The sequence below is a fragment of the Talpa europaea genome (genome assembly GCF_964194135.1).
Source record: "Talpa europaea genome assembly, chromosome: 15".
NCBI lineage: Eukaryota > Metazoa > Chordata > Mammalia > Eulipotyphla > Talpidae > Talpa > Talpa europaea.
The window spans coordinates 55,627,236-55,645,948 of NC_140083.1; the positions used below are offsets into that span (position 1 = coordinate 55,627,236).

Genomic DNA, 18,713 nt, shown 5'->3' on the forward strand with positions numbered 1-18,713 from the left:
TCTCCTACTCATTAGTTTAGATTTTCATTCCCTTTATGGTAGCAGAAGTTTTTACTTTTACTGTAGTCTTATTTAATAGACTTTTCCTTTATGGTTCATGTTTTATTTTTTATTTCCTCTGAGAAAACTCTTCCTGCCAGAATGAATGAAGGTAATCGCTATTAAATCTTTCAAGCTACACCTCTCACCTTTTAATTCCTTTTTCCACCTAGAATTGATTCTTGTAATGACATAAAGTAGCAATGTGATTTAGTTGGGAGAGCAGTAGTGAATAATTTTGGTTGCAAATTTTGTGGTCATGAATGAAATAGTAGTTGCTGTGCTGCAGTGGTCCTAAGGCTGTGCACTCTGCTGTGATTGTTACATGACACCCGGTTGTCCCAGCCCCAGTTCTGGGTCAATGTCACCGGTGCCCTGCTGTGAAGTGCTGGACTCATATCAGGGATCTTTACATGCCTGGGCTGATGGCTGGTCCTTTCTTGTTCTCCTGCATATTTGTTGAATATTCCACTGTTCTGAGTATCATGACAGCTAATAAACATTGACATCTTTTAGAGCAAGTCCTTAAATTATACCTTGTTGTGTTTCTTGCAAAATATTTTTTCGCCATTCTTGGCCCTGTTCTGGATTTCCATCTGCGAATTTGTAATTTTCCATATTCTTCCAGTTGGTATTTCCTTCTGTCTTCCGTCGCTTTTTTACAAATTATATTTTATTCAGCATTTGCACTTATTTTCACCAGAAGGAAATAGGGTGGTGGGTAGAAGGCCCTGCCTTTCCATTTTCTGGAAATTACTTTCATTGAGGGGAAATTCACATATTATAAACTAGCCACTTGAAAGTGAACGCTGGTATTTATTATATTCACAGAATTGTTCATCATGCACATCTATCTATTTGCAAAACCTTCCCATGACCCCCAAAGGAGGGTCACATACTCACTAAGTAGTCACTGGCCACCTCCCTCTGGTAACTACCAACCTACCGTCTGGCTACGGGTTAACCTATTCTGGATATTTCATGTGAATAGAATGATGCAGTAGATGACTTTTAGTGTCTGTCTGGCTTCTTTCTTTGTTTTCATCCAGTGTTTACCCTCATCCCTGTTCTACCTGGCCCCTGACCCCTCATCATTATGGTACCAGCTCTAATGTGCTTAAATACGCTCCTATCTTTATAGTAATAAAACACGTCTTATTATCGTGAGCATCTGTGGACTCTCAATGGGCTGAACCTGTTCATGCTCACTTGCTCCCTCCTCCCTGCTATGCTTCTCTACAACCACCACTGCTTTAGACATGGCCCTGGTGATGGGTGATGCCCTCTGTCTTCCCTCTATCATGACCCAGTCACTGTGACCATGTTTGTACCAACCTTGTGATAAGCATTTGCAAAGATTTCTATGTTAGCGGATAGTCCACAATCAAACGGCTAGTCAGGGAAACCAGCATTTTCACCCTGAGGGTGGTGAAGTGAGATTGTTTTGTTAAAGCAGGGGGGATGGAGGCACAAAGGGCAGCCATTAATTAAGTACAACCTTCTCCTTCCATCCCCCATGTGAAGGCGTTCCCTCTTTGACTTTGTGTGGCCCCGGATTAGGAGGTGGCGCTGTCTTCTGGTTCTTCCCTGTGGTGTTCACTCTTGCATTCTTGGAAGGCTCTGGCTTTGTCCACCCAGCTCCCTGTTATCAGAGCACTCCTCACCTCCACAGAGGGCTTGGGTGCCTGGCTCCCTTAGTAAGTACCGTGCATGGATGAACTGGCAGCTTCGAAGGGCTCGGCCTGTCTAGTTTCCAAGCCCAAGAATCCCTGAATCTGTATTTCCACAACCTCACCCATGTCCACAACTGGCCACCACTAGAACAGCTGTACCTCTAAACCATCTCCCCTTGGACCCTGCAGCTCCCTCAGGCTTCTGTCATTGTGAACCTCAGTGTAACCTCAGTAACTTGAGCTTCTTCCTTTTTTCCCAGAACCTTCTTGTTCTCCCAGTCTTGCCTCCTATAACAGAAGCTGAGAACTGGGAGGGAAATGACACACCCATCAGCTGGCTCAGCCACAGAGGTGTCCTCTCCAGCCTCGCTGCTCCCCAGCTCCTGGCAGTGCTCTGACATGCCTCCTCAGCATCCCTCCTCAGCCTGCAGTGCCTCATCCCCTCTCTCTCCTTCAGCCTCTTACTGCTGATGAGCTTCTTTCCTAGCTCACTGCAAGCATCAGTGTCGTCATCTGGGACCTCTCTGCTCCATACTGGCCTTCTTCCAAACTATGTTTGCACCTCCATGGCCTCCTCATCTGCTCTCTGAGAAGAGAGGTCCTCAGCCTCAGAGGCTGAGTGCTGTCCATGAGCATTGTCTGTCATTAGCCATAGGATCCTACACCTCAGCTCCAGCCAGCTCTCATTGTTCCCTACAGCCTGGTTCCTGGTGGTCTGATCCTGGGCCTATTTTGTAGTTCTTTACCCAGAAATGCCCTCATTGAAATGCAATATGTTTTCCAACACTAGCTAAAAACCTTCTCTTCTGTCTTCTTTAAACTCATCTCCAACATAAATGATTTTCTTTGAGTTTCTGGTGCCCTAACTGGGTCTCCCCTCTGCTTGTTAGTTGGCCCCGACTGCCTTGTATTACTTACTGCTGTCTGTGGTTTATTTATTTCCCTGACTGCAGGCTCCAGGGAAGCAGGGAGGATGAGTCACACCTGGTATGTGGCTTCCATCAATCCTGACACAGTGCCTCATACGGCCAGGGTTCATAAGGTGATCAATAATTCAGCCCTTCTGTGACACCCTCTTCCCGGGACTAATTCCACATGTATCTGTGTGATGGATGTGACTAAATGCCAGGCATTTTACAAGCTAGGGGAAACCTGTCTGGAAAAATACAATCTAACCTTTTCAAGCAACTTCTTTACTAATTTGTTCATTTTAAGAGCAGGGATGCAGTTAGTAACTTTTCACATATCACCAATCTGCTTCATGAAATTTCTGAACAGTAACATGTTTAGCAATGTCATCATTTGTGGTTTTGAAACGAAGTATTATTTTGCAAGTAAGGTGTGTTTTACCTTCACTTTCCTCTAATTTTTCAGGCGCCCCCCTCTCTTCATCTGTCTCTGTTCATTCCCTATACTTGAGACTTGCTCTGCTTCTTTTGTTCCCCATTTTTGTATTAAAGCCTTTTGTCTTTAAGATCTCTGTCCACTGAAAGTCTCTCAACACAAACAGAGGCTTGAGATGACCCTTGGTGTTACGGTCTTTGCTAGTTTTTCTTTGTTCCACCAATCAGTGTGCCCTCATTTCTTTGTTTTATTTCTCTGTGCTCTTTACTATTTCTTTTATGTTCTGTTGATGAGAAAATATATTATTGAGCAAATGGATATAATAAAGATCCCAGCAGAACTTCCGGCCCAGATGCAATTAATACTCCAATGCAGTAATTAGCAATCTTTCTACTTAAGTAATGGAGTCATTTTTGTTACAATAATTTGTAGGTATTTCTTTCATTTGTAGATATTTCTTTGCATCACCAGGATTCTGAAAATTGCCTAACAGTGATGAAACAAACAGTGCAGGGAATATGTTGGAATATATTTTACATAGTTGCTTTTCAAGAATGTACATGTATAATTTGATGCAGTAATCCCATATTTTCAGAGAAAATTGTAGTTTTTAGCATTCACTACGATATCACTAATTCAGAGACTCTACTCCTTCTCTGTTTTTCATCTATCCTCTAGAATTTTTATCACTGTGTATTCCACCTTACACTGTAGGTCTTTTAGTGCTTTAAAAAGAAATATTTTGGGGGTCTCTCTGGTGGTCTAGGGGTTAAGTCTCAGCACTATCACATTGATGGCCTGGGTTCTATCCCCAGCCAGGGAGGTGACCGACATCGCACAGCAGACCTCTCCTGTCGTGCCCACTGCTCCTCTCAGCAGTGTATTCAGTAGATCCACCTTTTCTGCTCCCCACTCTGTCTCTGATGAATCTTCTCACCCCCTGCACCTCTGGCCTACATCCCAGTTCTTCTACACAAAAATAAAAAAAGAAATAGAAAAATATTTTACTTAGAAGTACTCTCTACCACCATCTATGTACATACTTTCTGATTTAACATCTATATTCTATTTTCCAGGTCACAAATGGGTACTTCTCATGGGGCAGTGGGATAGCGACCTTATCCAATATAGATATTCGAATTCCCACTGGTAAGTCATTTTCACTCATTGGTGTAAATGTTAATTGTCAAATCTGTAAATTTCCAGGATAATTAAGCCTAACAAAAAGAAAGGCTTTTTAAGGACATGCACATTATTCAGTTATTTCTTTGCACTACGAAGATCAAGGCCCTTGTATCATGTGGAAATGACTGCAGATGGGCAGGCTCGCCTTTCACGACACAGTGCAGACCTTTGGCTGTGTTACTTAATGGCCAAGTGACTGTTTCCACTTTATTTTTTCATTTGCCCCATTTAAATAATAGGGGTAGTTGATTTCTAATTTTGTTTGAGAAAGGACTTAAAGAGTAAATGAAGAAAATGATTTTCTATTCCTGAGGAAGAAGACTCATGAAATTTTCAAGATATTTAAGACAATTAATATGATTTATTTAGATTTATGTGTACTTTAAAAAGAATGTGTTTCATTTATAATGAAAATAAACTGTATTTTTAATCATTATTTAAAATGACTGGATAATAGAAAAATTTTGACCTGGCCTGATGGTCAGAGGCATTGAATGTTTCCATTGCACATGATAATCAAAGTGAGGCATTGGAGAAGTCATCTTAATAACAGCCCGGTCACTTTTTATCACAGTGATCCATTTTTGTCAAAACTGCCCTTTCCTCCTGAATGAATTGAATAATAAAGTTAAAACTAAATCAGAGGATTTAGGGGGTTATTTCATTGCTCTCTTCACTAATGTGAACTATTCTCAGAGTTTGAAAAAAATAGTAAGAAATTATAATAATGAAAAAGAAATGATTAACAAATTCTGATTAATAAATAATTTTTCCTTTTAATTTATTTTTAATTTTATATTTTTTTACATTAGTCTTCATTTTTGTACAATGTATGCATTTTCATCTTGCTTATTGTCCCTGTGAAATTCCCACCAATTCACCCATGCACCATCACCATAGACCCTTGTGCTCTTCCACCCCTGTCTTGATCCTACTCCCTTCCCACCCTTGCAGAATGTCTCTGGTTTATAGTTGCCTGTTGATTTTGATTTTTACTTTATTATAATTACCTTTTTTCTTCCTTTAAATTACAATTTTTCATTTCCTTTTTTCAAAAATGTCTATATACTGGGGAAAGTCGTTGCTTAGCATGCCTCAATGCCGGAGGCCAAAACTGGACCATTGATTGTAAGACATCAGCCTTTTCTAAATGTTTTGATTCTGTGTCACTGAATCCAATCTTCTATTGCCATCTTCTGTTTCATCTCTCCAGGTCAGTTAACCATGATTGTTGGCCAGGTGGGGTGCGGGAAGTCCTCTCTGCTCCTTGCCATTCTTGGGGAGATGCAGACGCTGGGAGGGAAAGTGCACTGGACAAGGTACGTACATTGGTGATTGGCTTCTGTTGCTCTGTCACCATCTGATGATCTTCCAGGGGAGGAAATTCTAGCAGTTCATTCTCATGGTGTCTGAGGACCCTTCAGAAATAAGCACAGCTTTTTAAAAATTAAGTGGCAACCTTACATCTTCTAAATTAAAGATTATAAAACAGTTGATCATGGAGATTTTTAATGGCATAAACGAGTGTGCTGCTGAGATTGAAGTCAGAGTGGGATGATAGAGGTAGATTTTTCAAGTTAAATGGGTAACATCAAAAGCATAATTTAAAAATTGATCCTCTGATAAAAGGCGTTATGGGAAATTTGCATTATTTATATAGCTTAAAAGCAAACACCCTTAATGGGCCTATGTTTAGAGAAGAAATATCAAATAATCATTTGCAAAATCTTCCTAAGGGGCTGAGAAACCAGCACCTCCTCTTCACACTGAATTGAAACAGACATTAGATCATGAAGTTAGAGACTTGACTGGGTCAGACTGCTGTGTTGTGCAGCCCTGAGGATGTGGAAAAGGTGTCTAGGAGTTTGTTCTGGAGATTGGAATGGTTGGCTTGGAGTCTTGAAGAGTCTCATGCAGTACTGACTGAGCTAGCTGGGTTTCCCTTTGGGGGCATCTTTAAAGCACATTGTAGAGATAGAGTGACTTCGAACTTGACTAGTATCTGATTGTGTAAAAAAGAGTAAGTCATATGGATTTGATCTACCTTGTGGGCATCCCTTAAGCAGGTTATGAGGACAACTGTGAGCTCAGCTCAGAGCTCAGATGGTAGACCTGTGGGTCTCAGGCAGGGGTGATTTCGCCTCCGGGGAACATCAGGCAGTGTCTGGAGAGAGTTTTGATTTACTTCGTTGAGTCAGGGATGCTGCTGAGCATCTTACAGGGTGCCCACAGCAAGGAGTAACTTGCATGTCCTTTGCGCCAGGTTTAGGAAACTCACTGCAGACCTCAGATGTGCTTTTGTGTCCTTGTGCACCTGCCGCAGAGTATTCTTCCATGTCTCTGTTCACACACAGAGCTATCCCTCAAGAACCAGTAAAGACTGTTCATGGATGTTTTTAGGATACACCCTATTTTAAACTCCAGTTAAGAGAAGAAAATACTTGGATGTGGTATTTGAACTAGAAACAGATTTTTGGTGTCCTATTTTGTTATCATTGGTGAAAGGAAGAGGCTAAGTCATATTGGGTATGCACAGTGACCTGCTGGGCCCATTATCAGATGGCAGACACCTTCAGGACTGTTCAGCAGGAAGCATGGTGATGGCTGCTGCCTGTGTTTGCTGCCTGCAGAATCCTGTCACTCAGGAAGGTCAGGCAATGGGCGGGGCTGGATTGCTGGCTGCCTGCCATCTTGGATTGTTGTGGGCTTTGAGAAGCAGCTTTTCTGGATTAAATGATAATGTGTGATATTTATGTCCATCAACACACTATTGGGTTTCATTTTCCACTCTTTCACTGTCATTAAAGCAGAGAGAAAGCAGGAGAGACACTGACAGGAAAGCTTGAGACTTAATTTTCATACAAGTAGGACATTCATCTGATCTGGTCTTCTCTGGTGTTACTTAAGATACGGGTCCTGGGGCCCTTGGGTCAGATGGACTCCCAGTATTTCTAATGTAGTCATTATCATTTTGTTAATGAATAGATACAAAAGATAGGAAAGTATGCTATACAATCTATTCATTTATTTTCTTGTGTTCCTAACCAAGATATCTATATCGATATATATATGCTTTCAAGTTTCATTATACTGTTATTTTAAATAAAATGTTTATGTATAAATTAAATGTGTATATCTTCTAAGAAAATGCATACCATTTATATCATATCTTATTTCATCAAGATTGTAAATTTAAAATAACAATATAATAAAACTTGAAAAATAAAAACTAAGAAGGAAAATAATGTTTAAATAAGATAACTATTTAGAAAATCCTCATAATTAAAAATTCATCTTTTTGTAAACACTTGACTTACTGGACAACAGTCCCATCTCATCAGAAAAGACTAAGATTTTCTTCAAAAAATGTTTGAGTTGGGTCACACACTTACAACTTAAAAACTTGGTCTCTATGAATTGGATAAGCTAACACAAATTCTGTTTATCTTTAATTACAATAATTATATAATTTTCTCCCATGGTATCCTTAATAACTGATAAAACATTTTGAAATCAGCAATGTACAGAGGTGACTGACCTTCTTTTAAAGAGTTATTTGTAATTGCTCTTTTCATTCCAGCAAAGATCCTAGCCCAATAAGGAAAGGCATATAAATGTTATTACATTGGTAAATGTTGTTACAGCAAAGCTAATTTAATTAATCTCTATATTAGTAGATGGCATGGATTACCACAGGTAGTGAGGGCACAAACAAGTGAAGAGGTATGAACCTGTATTTTGTAATCATATATGGTGTTTTATACTAATGTTACCTCAATAGAAAAAATACCATTAAAAAATTAGAGCTATCCATAGCTTGAGGATACATAAATGCTAAGTACTTTTTTTCTTTTTTTAATTTTTTTTAAAGATTTATTTACTTATTTATATAAGCACTGGGTATAGTCAGAAGTGCAGGAGGGTGAGAGAATTCACCAGAGCCAGAGCGGGGAACAGAACAGGCAGACTGATGAAATACACTGCCGAGGGGAGCAGTGGGTGCAGCATGAGAGGTCTGTCGCGCCATGTGGGACCCTTGCCGGTGGCCAGGGATCAAACTGGCACTGCAGAGGCTTCAGGCATCTTCGCAGCCCAGTGCTCAATCACTATGCCACCAGGGGAGGCCCCTAAGTACTTTTTTTTTAATCAGACTGAACTTGTGTTATTTTTTTCAAGTTCAAAACAAAGTAAGACAACGACATAAATATTATAATAAGGCTCTGATTTTAAATGTGCCCTCCTAGACAGGTATGAGCAAAATCCAGTAAAGTTCTTTGCCCTATTACAGCTAGAAATATTTACTTTGGGCAGAAAAGAAGAATCTCCTATATACAGAGATATCTGTAGATGTTTTCTTGGCAGTTGCTACCTTTGAACTAGCCTGACATGTCACCCAGGAAGAGAAAGTTAAGCTAGAGGGCGATGGGACTGAAAAATTATCCCAAACTGATAGGATGCCAGAATGTTTACTCCTTGCCTCTGGGTGGGCTTTAGCTTTGTTGAAAAGCAAGTGTTCTGCCCGACATTGCCTTTTCCTAGCTGTTGTGATAAAGAAAAATCCTTACTGACATCTAAGACCTGGAACTATATTGCTTTTTTCTGATGGACGGTCACAGTGAGAGAATCCACAGTGTGAGGTGATGATTGTGGTGATCGAGTGAGAAGTCACCATTGATCTTTGGTTCTCCTTCCCCTTTCTCCCTCAGCCATGCCATCAGTCACCCTACTCTCAGGCTCCATCTGTCCTTGAAGTTTTCTTGATATAATCAGCTTAATCGCAGTAGCTCCCTCTAAGACTGGTGAATTGATCTAGCCCTTTTCATGTGGCTTTGCCTGGCAAGGAGGAGTAATAGCACACTGAGTCAGCTTTCTGGGTCAGATATAATGTAACATATTTATATCTACCTCAAACTAAACCTTCTTTGAAACACTGTTCTTGATTTGATCTTACAGAAGTCATTCCTGCCCAAACCATTCCAAAAGATAGCAACCATGACACTTAAAAGTTGCTAGAATACCAAGTTTAACTTTTAGTTTTGAAAGAAAACACACAAATCTTGTACACCAGAGGGAAATCTTTCCAGAAGGGGATTTTCCATCTTGGCTTTCTCTGTTGTCTTCAGAGCTCTTCATGACCACGTGAGATGGTCGAGGGTAAGTCTATATATTGACCCAGTGATTTTCATGTAATTAAATCAGATCCAATGTTGGAATGCAGAGCTAATTCTTTGTTTATTTTGGAAGAGAAAAAATAATCTTCTGCAATTGAATCTGATGAAAATATTGTTATATGAGAGGGTTGGAGAGTCTCCAGAAGTTGAGGATCGTCACATTACTCATGGAAAATGAAAAAGGATAGTTTTTTTTTTTTTAATTTGTTCATTGAGGATGATGACCTCCAAATGAATCTACATCTACTTTTTGTTTTTGGAAACTAGTATATGATATTTAGCTTTTGTTCTTAAAAAATTAGATCCCGAAAGAGGAGGTCTTCAGAAGTGAAGACCCACTATCTGCTATCTTATTTTACTTCAGGACATTCCTAAATTTCAGAAACATGTCAGTTACACTGATAGATGTTATATTTAATCACTCTGGAGGAATTCGATACCATCCATTTAAACTAATCAGCACCACATAATGGTGCTTCACATCCAAAAATTTGTGGAGTTTTGATTGTTTCCCAGCTGAGAAGAGCATACATGTCTTCTTGCAGCTCTTCATCTTGTACATTTTTGGGGGTAGAGCACATATGGAAGGGGTGCTGACTTCTTGTCTCCATGGCTTCAGCAGCCTCCAGTGGTCTCTGTTACCTCCAGAAGTCTCTGTGTTGCCTCTAGTCTTGCTCCCTCCAATTCCTTTGTCACATTCTGCAGTGAGAGTGGTGTTTCTAAACTTAACCTCTTTCTTGTTTAAAATCTTTTTGGTGGCTTTTTATTGCTCTGAGGAGAAGTTCAAGCTCTGAAATGTTCTATGAGCCCCTCAGCTCTCTGACTCTGCACACTTTTAAGACACCCTATGTTTTACATTCATTTTTCAGGCACACCGGATTTATATCAGTTGTTTATAGGACCAGGACACCAAAAGGCCACCCAATGTGTATATTCTCTGGTCAGAAATCCTCATCACTTTCTGCATGTAGCCAATCTGGCCATCGCCTGGGGTCAAGTCCTTGGTTTACTCTGACTTGTCAAAAATGTCTTTCATCTGTGCTCTCATATTGCCCTTTGCCTTACCTGTCCTATGTGTATTTCTGGCCACACTTCCCACTAGGAAGCGATCAATAAGCATTTTTGAATGATTACTGAATATAGTTAGAAGTTAATCAGTAGCAATAAAAAAAAAAGTCAAGGGGACTCCCCGGTGGCGCAGAGGGTTGAGCACAGTGCTGTGAAGCTGTCTTGCAGCCTCTGCAGTGCCTGTTCGATTCCTGGCCAGCCAGCGAGATTCCCACACGGCATACCAGACCTCTCCTGTCACACCGGCTGCTCCCCTCAGCAATGTATTTCGGTTCTTCTGCCTGTTCTGCTCCCTGCTCTGTCTGGTGAATTTTCTCACCCTCCTGTGCCTCTGGCTTGTACCCCAGTGCTTGTATAAATAAATAAATCTTAAAAAAAAAAAGTGATACCTCCAAATTCATATTTCCATTTTGGTCTGATATGTTCAAGTGTCTCATGGACATTTGCACACATGTACGGGGCATTTCCAGTGGATGACAGGAGGCAGGTGAAGCCACATGCCTGTTCTTCCTCCTCGTTCTCTCTCTTCCCCAGGAGAACAAAAGCCATTGAGGTCTTCTATTGGCTTTTTCCACAATAAAATAAAACTCCAATTTCTTAGCATTGAAAGACTATCATGCTGCAAATATCGCTCAGGAAATGGCGCATTTCATGACTATATTTTTGATGAGCAACTTAAATCCAGGAATTATCATAATTGAAAAGGTCTTCTTGGTCTGAGGTGACTTTCTCCTGACTCTGTCAACAAGGCCAAGTTGATTAGCAATTTGCAGACAGGAAAATCTTACCATAAGCAACTCTAAGCCAAATACAAGTAGGTCACATAATGAATCTTTAATTGTGTGTGTGGTTTTTAAATTTACATCTTTCAGAATGATGGAATTCAACTGAAATATTAAAAATTAGAATAAAATGAATAGGGTTTCAACTTCACCTCCTCATAATAAATATGACTAAATCTAATGTCAAACACCTCTTGACATAAATCACATTATTCAACAGTGAATTATACCCAAATGCTACAGTTTCATCTACTGTGAATGTCAGTTTTCCTTACCAGTTACTGAAGAGACAGGCAGTATTCAAGACTTCCATGTTAGAACCCCAAAGTTTTTCTTCCTCTCATACCTTAGAGGAGCTACTTAGGACTTTGAGTAGGTTCAATTTGAATTTTAAAGGTGAAGAGAAAAACTATCTGGAGAGATTGTCTGAAGTTTTATAGTTAGAACAGAGCTGGGTGAAAACCCAAGTCATTATGTGAACTGGAATTTTTTATAAAGAGAACAGAGTGCTCTTTTGGAAGCTTACAAAGTGATTACTTCTCAGCTGATAAAACTATCATTTATCTGGTTTGTCTTTGCAATCAGTATCAAAATCCAACTGGAAAATGTAGTCACTTAATAAGTTTGTTTCTGTCTTACCTGATATGTGTACACATTCATTCACTATTTGTATTTCATCATTAATGAACATTGTTTGCCATACTTGCAGTGTAAATGAATCTGACCCTTCTTTCGAAGCAACCAGAAGGTATTATTTCTGTTCTAATCTGCATTTAATAAGAATAACTTCCTTCCTCAGACTTTCCTTGATACTCAGTCTCTTACCCCTAGTCATGGTTTTCCTTCTGCTCATGTACAAAGTTAGTTATTAAATGTACTAGCATATTTCCAATCGCAGTGGCTCCCAACCACTTTTAGCTGCTAAAAGAATGAACTTGCTGATTTTTTAAAAAAATGGCCTATTGTGTCAACTGCCTTTCTCTCCTGAAGTCATATCCCAACTCCGGCTGAAACTCAAACTGCCCCGAGCCAACTGAATTTGGGATTTCATAAAACAAAATGTAAGAATTAATATGTACATTGTTGATGAGTTAAGTAGTGATGGGATCTAGCTATAAGAGAGACATGGAAAAGCAAGTATTTCATCTATTTATTTCATCTATTAAAAGACAAAAAACCTCAAACCCACTGAAGGGACCACGGGAAATGGGAACTGTGTGAGGTTGGGAGCCACTGTTTTGCCCATAGATGGTCCCCCAGGACAGCCATGCTAGCTCAGTGCCTGAGGCAAGTTGGGCGCCTACTGAGAATGCTCATTTCTAACTACTCTTTCTTAATTTTCCTCTCTCTAACCTTCATTCCTCAATTATACTTACAGACCATGAACTAACTAGAAGTGCAACTTTCAAGCTGATTCCCTTCCTACCCCAATCCATTTATCTTTAGCTTACATGCATTTTCCTAATCATTCCGGATTAAAGTCTGATGTATAGACATCTGGTAAAAATTGCAAGCCAAAAAAATGGAGAACGGGAGGTGGTTATCATTTCTCAAAAAAAAAAAAAAAACCTATTGAAATATGTAGTTTTAAAATGTGTAGTTATTTCAGTATTGAAATGGACTCAAGATATCATTCTTTGTTTTGAAATATTGATACACCTATTACTTTGACATTTGTTAGTGCCATTAAGCCACATTCTGAAACGATCATTATAGCATCGGTTCACGTCCTTTTTTAAAGGTTTCTCTGTAAAATTTATAGTTATGTAAAGTGCTTTTAATATAAAGTAAAATACCTGTGGCTATGGGAGAGAATGAATTGTTTTAAATGATTTATTTTTAAAGTTACACTCATAGAAATGAAAATTTTGATTAAAAGTTTTTATCTTAAAACACTTCTCTAGCAAAAACGCACATTGTGTGGCGTTTAATTAAATTCTAATCCCTTTCACTTAGGTACATTTTATTTATTATTTTTTATAGAGGCATGTTTTATTTATTTATTTGTTTGTTTGTTTGTTTATCCATGCACTGGGTACAGTCAGAAGCGTGGGAGGGTGAGAGAACACCTAGGTACATTTTAAATCTTGAATAAGTGGGTGTGTGTAGACATGGTCTTTTAGAAGTTTCTGTTTCAGGATTTCAGATAGTGTATTAACTTTCATTTTCATTAGTTTGACTAAGATACACGCACGGCCCAGCACCCCTGTGTAATTTCGGTGTTTGAGTTTTTCTATTTTCCAACAGGAACAAGTATTCTGTGGCTTATGCTGCTCAGAAGCCTTGGCTACTAAATGCTACGGTAGAAGAAAATATTACTTTTGGAAGTCCTTTCAACAAACAGAGGTAACTGTGCATGTATACAGTTTAGAACCAAAATGAGCAAGTACTTCTAACCCTTATGTTTGGGTCAAATTTCTGAAATCTTTACAGAGAGCCTTACATTCCTCCCCACCTGAACGACTTCTCCCTCATTACCAGGTCTTTTTAGTGAACTCTTTTGAGAAGCCTCACTGGAAGTTTCTGCCTATCTTGAATACTGAGAATATTTTGTATGCCAGACCTCAGCAGCCGAACTCTGTGTGTGTGTGTGTGTGTGTGTGTGTCTGTGTCTGTTTGCAAATGCATGCGGGTGGAGTGTTGGTGCAGGTGGTGCAGTTGAGTTTAGTGGGAAGCAGGAGAAAATCTCAGCAAAGAGCAGAAAGGAGTTAACTGCAGAGAAGGGGAAGCATGTAGGGTCTGGTGAGTATGCAAAAGTTTGACCCTTTCCGTAAGTCACTCTGGGAGGGTAGGTCTGCAGACCCTGAACTGGGTCTTGAATGTTAAATGAGGTGAGGAGAGAAGCAGGGGAAGAGGAAAGCAGGTGGTGGGGAGGAAGACTCTGCATGAGCGGGAGCATCTGGGGGTGGGAACATACCACGCAGAAAGGGTCTTAAGTGTACTGAGAGTGGGAATGAGATTGTAAAGAAGGTGAGGTCAGATTGTGAAGGGTCGTATCAGCCAAGTAGATGTGATTTGGTGTATTTTGGGGAGACATGGCAAGTTTTTTTTTATTTTTTAAAGATTTACTTATGCATACAAAAACTGGGATTCAGGCCAGAGGTTTGGGGAGAGAGATGATTCACCAGAGACAGAGTGGGGAGCAGAACAGGCAGATGTATTGAAACACACTGCTGAGGGGGGCAGTTGGGCAAGACAGGAGAGCTCTGCTGCACCATGTGGGTTAGCTCCCTGGCCGGGGATTGAACTCATGATACGGTAGTTGTGGATAGCTTCATAATGCTGATGCTTAACACCTTGCACCATCAGGGAGGCCGACAGTAAGTTTTAAAGGGAGAATAAGGTAAATGTGACGGTGAATCTGGAATTGTAATGATTTGTGTACATGTCAGTATATGTGTGTGTGTGTATGAGTTTATGTATTTGTATATGTGCACACATACACGCATGGATGATGAATCTTAATTAAGAGCAAGGAAATATTTAGAAGTTGGAAATGTGTTGGTACAATTATCTTACCTACACTTGCAGGTAACATTAGAAATGGAAAAGAAGAGGTGGCACAGTGGGTTGAGTGCAGTGCTATGAAGCTGCAGTCTCTGCAGTGCGGGTTCGATTCCCAGCCAGCCAGGGAGAAACCCACACGGCGTGGCAAATCTCTCCTGCCTCACCCACTGCTCCCCTCAGCAGTGTACTTCAATACATCTGCCTGTTCTGCTCCCCTCTCTGTCTCTCTGATGATTGTCATACCTTCTTGTGCCTCTGTCTGTACCCCAGTTCTTGTAAAACTAAATAAATCTTTAAAAAAAAAATGGAAAAGGAGTGAGGGTTGACAGAAACCATTCTAAAATTAGAATGGACAGGGGAGAAAGAGGGAAGAATCAAGAATAATTTGGGGGCCTCCCTGGTGGCGCAGGTGGTTGAATGTCGCACTGTGAAGCTGTCCGTGGCCTCTGCAGCATGGGTTCAATCCTAGCCAGAGTCCCACATGGTGTGGCAGACCTCTCATGTCTGGCCTGCAGCTCCCCTCAGCAGTGTATTTCTTCAGTCTGCCTGTTCTTTTCCCCATTCTGTCTCTGGTGAATCCTCTCACCCTCCTGTGCATCTGGCCTGTACAACAGTTCTTGATATGAAAATGAATAAATCTTAAAAAAAGAATGATTTGGGTATTTTAGGACTAGGCAATTGAGAAATGAAACCATTGATAGTTTCTGGCTCCTAGTCCCCTTGCTTTCCTGAACTGGAGTCCATTAGTTACAGTCCCGGCTCTAGATGTGCATGAATACGTCACTCCTCACGGGCCTCCTTCAGAAGACAGGGGAGCACGTGCGCACACACTCACACTCACACATCCACACAACCAAAGCTTTAGCCCCAGGGGCCTCTTGTCCACATACACCAAGAATTTCCTCACCTTCAAGCCATTCCTTAAGCTTCCTGTCCTTCATTTTCTTGTTGGCAAATTACAAGCTGTATTCCTGGCAACAGCCTGCCCATTGCCTCCACTGTAAAGATGTCACTCCCAGAGCATCCGTCACTTCCTCCTGTGGATTCAAGGAGTGCTCTGTACCCACCTCTGCTGTAGCTTCTAACAAAGTACATTTTTATCATCCTGTTTCTAGAGCCATCATCGTCATTTACTAGCTTTATTAAGAGTGGGATCCATTATTTCCATTTCCAATCTAATGAATTGGGGACTTTGTTTATGGGCAAATTATATAGGCATATTAACAGTGATCAAAAAATTCAAAATCATTTCTCCCAAAGGTACAAAGCTGTCACAGATGCCTGTTCTCTTCAGCCAGATATTGACTTACTACCATTTGGAGACCAAACTGAAATCGGAGAGCGGGTGAGTTGTGTATAGTTTCCTTAAGCTGGGAGCCAACATCTAGAAATCTTGTGGTTGTCTTGAGCCTTTCATGGAGCCTAACAAAATCTGAGCCCAGAGGAGTTGCATGTTGCCATGGTGATAAGGCCCAGAAGCCAGAGCACAGGACCCTCTGATGTCCGCTCCCTTAAGTATTTAAATAACTATCATACATTTGACACTGCGTTGCCCACTCAAGAGGTCTCAGGGAAGACGAAGCAGCCATGCCTTACCTCCAAGGTGTCTTCCTTACTTGGAGCTTACTTTAAGTTGATTTGGAAACTGAGGCTTCTGACAACTCACTCGACTCCTCTTGTCAAGGTCTTGTATAAATATATCTTACACTTACATCACAACTTGCTGACCCACTGAAAACTATTTATACCTGAATGTAATCTTTGTAAGTATTGGCCAAAAATGTTAACCCTTATAGGTGTCAAATCCTGGGCAAAAGGTGTTGCCTAGATGATTGGATTTTATGACAAATCTGATAAGAGGATGGTTTTGTGACCTACTTATTGCAGCTGAGAAAGTGACTGTGTTACTAAAGCTAATAGAGATTCGGGTACTTGCTCATTCACAAGTTAGGAATGCAGCTGTGATGAGTCTGACTCTTTGTGTGCCTCGTGGTGGTTCTTACTGCAGCAAACTATTGGGACCATGAACTTCACTCCTGAGGAGAACCAAACCTCATATTGGAATTCCGATGAGAAATAGAAGAAAGAAGGACTATAAAGCCATTTACCCACTAAATACTCGCTAAAAATTTTCACAATTAATTACTTGTTTATAAAAGTGAATTGCTGCACAGTTCTATTAAACATAACTTGTAATTTCAAATTAAGGCTAAGGACACTACAACCAGTTTACAAAACTGGTCAATATTTGAGAATTGTTGCTGTCTTCAGCACTCACAAAGTGTTCTGGTTATAAATGCTTCTGGACAGCACAGTTTCCACGGTGAAGGGGAGATTAATGCTATCAGTCCAGGTTTACCTAACATAATTAAAATTTTTACCACTAGACTATTTTGTTTTAGCAATGTTATCATAAGTTCATTGGTAAGTTACATTCAGTTTAGATTTTTTAGAAAAGTTTGTATTTTAAAGGGATTTTTTTAATCAGTAGAGAATTTACTAATGGAAAAGGTGGATGTTTATGGATGTTTCTCTTCTAGGGCATTAACCTGAGCGGAGGTCAGAGGCAAAGAATCTGTGTAGCACGTGCTCTATACCAGAACACCAACATTGTCTTCTTGGTAAGAACATGGTCTTTCTCTTTATTTCCAAGTGTAATATTTGTCAGAAATTAACTGGCTGTGTTTGTGGGGGTTTATTTGTGGACTCTCTGTCCTGTTCCATTGAACTATTTGCCATTTAAATACCATTTTGTTTACTATAGCTTTGTAATCTAGTTTGAAACTAGGAAGTCTGATACCTTAAACTTTATTACTTTGGCTATTTGGGGTTTTCTGTGGTTCCAAACAAATTTTAGGATTGATTGTTCTATTTCTGTGAAAAACACCATTTGAATTTTGATAGAGTTTGCATTTTATTTGTAGATTGTTTTGGGTAGGATGGACATTTAATGACATTAATTCTTCCAAACCATGAACACAAAATACATTTCCATTTTCTTTCAGCGGTGCTTTATACTTTTCAGTATACAGGTCTTTGACCTAATTCAAATTTATTTCTTAGCTATCTGATTCTTTTTGATGCAATTATAAATGATTGTTTTCTAAATTTCTCTAGTAGTTCATTATTGGAGCATTTGTTCATTATTAGAATATAGAAATGCAGCTGGTTGTCTGTATTGACTCTATATACTGCACTTCACTGAATTCATCTATCATTTTTTTCCAACAGTTTCTTTGATGGAGTCTTTATAGAGTTTTCTTTGCACAATGTCATGTCTGTCATCTGCAAAATAGTGACAGTTTTACTTCTCTGACCTGGATGCCCTTTATTTCTTTTCCTTGACTGATAATCTGCGTAAGACTGAGTATTATGTCAGATGCAACTGGTGACGGTTGGCAACTTTGTCTTGTTTTTGGTCTCAGGAAAAGCTTTCAACTTTCAGTGTTGAGATAATGTTAGCTATGGGCTTGTCATATCAGCTCTTTATTATGTTGACGTACCTTCCCTGTAAACCCACTATGATTAGAATTTTCATCATGAATAGATGTTGAATTTTTTCTGCATTGACTGAATTGATTATGATTTTTACCCTCATTTTGTTAATGTGCTGTCTCATGTTGATTGCTCTGCAGATGTTGAACCATCCTTTCATCCCTGGAATAGATCTCACTCAATTGCATTGTATGATCCTTTTCATTAAGCTGTTGGATTCAGTTTCTTAATATTTTGTTGAGAATTTCTGTGTCTGTGTTTATCAAGGATATTGACCTGTAATTTTCTTTTCTTAGAGTTTCATTGTTTGGTTTTAGTGTACTGGTAATGCTGGTCTTATAAAATCATATTGGAAGTGTGCATTCCTATTTTGGGGAAAAAAATGAGAAGGATTGTTATTAATTCTTCTTTAAATGTATGGTAAAATTTACCAATGGAAGCCACATGGT

At 39.7% G+C, this 18,713-nt stretch overlaps 1 protein-coding gene across 10 annotated transcripts in view; it reads left to right on the top strand.

The window, feature by feature from the left end:
• The window catches only part of ABCC9 (ATP binding cassette subfamily C member 9), a gene marked incomplete at its 3' end in the record, with an annotated part of 106,915 nt that overhangs the window by 47,347 nt on the left and 40,855 nt on the right, over positions 1-18,713 (top strand). For 7 of the 10 annotated variants that reach the window (XM_084255498.1, XM_084255493.1, XM_084255496.1 and 4 more), the window contains 6 exons: positions 4,133-4,205; positions 5,455-5,560; positions 11,972-12,010; positions 13,510-13,608; positions 16,030-16,114; positions 17,310-17,390. In XM_084255498.1, the coding sequence (XP_084111624.1) occupies positions 4,133-4,205; positions 5,455-5,560; positions 11,972-12,010; positions 13,510-13,608; positions 16,030-16,114; positions 17,310-17,390 (483 nt within the window). The remainder of the gene's footprint in view (positions 1-4,132; positions 4,206-5,454; positions 5,561-11,971; positions 12,011-13,509; positions 13,609-16,029; positions 16,115-17,309; positions 17,391-18,713) is intronic. The other 3 variants (XM_084255500.1, XM_084255501.1, XM_084255502.1) reach the window with 1 other exon arrangement.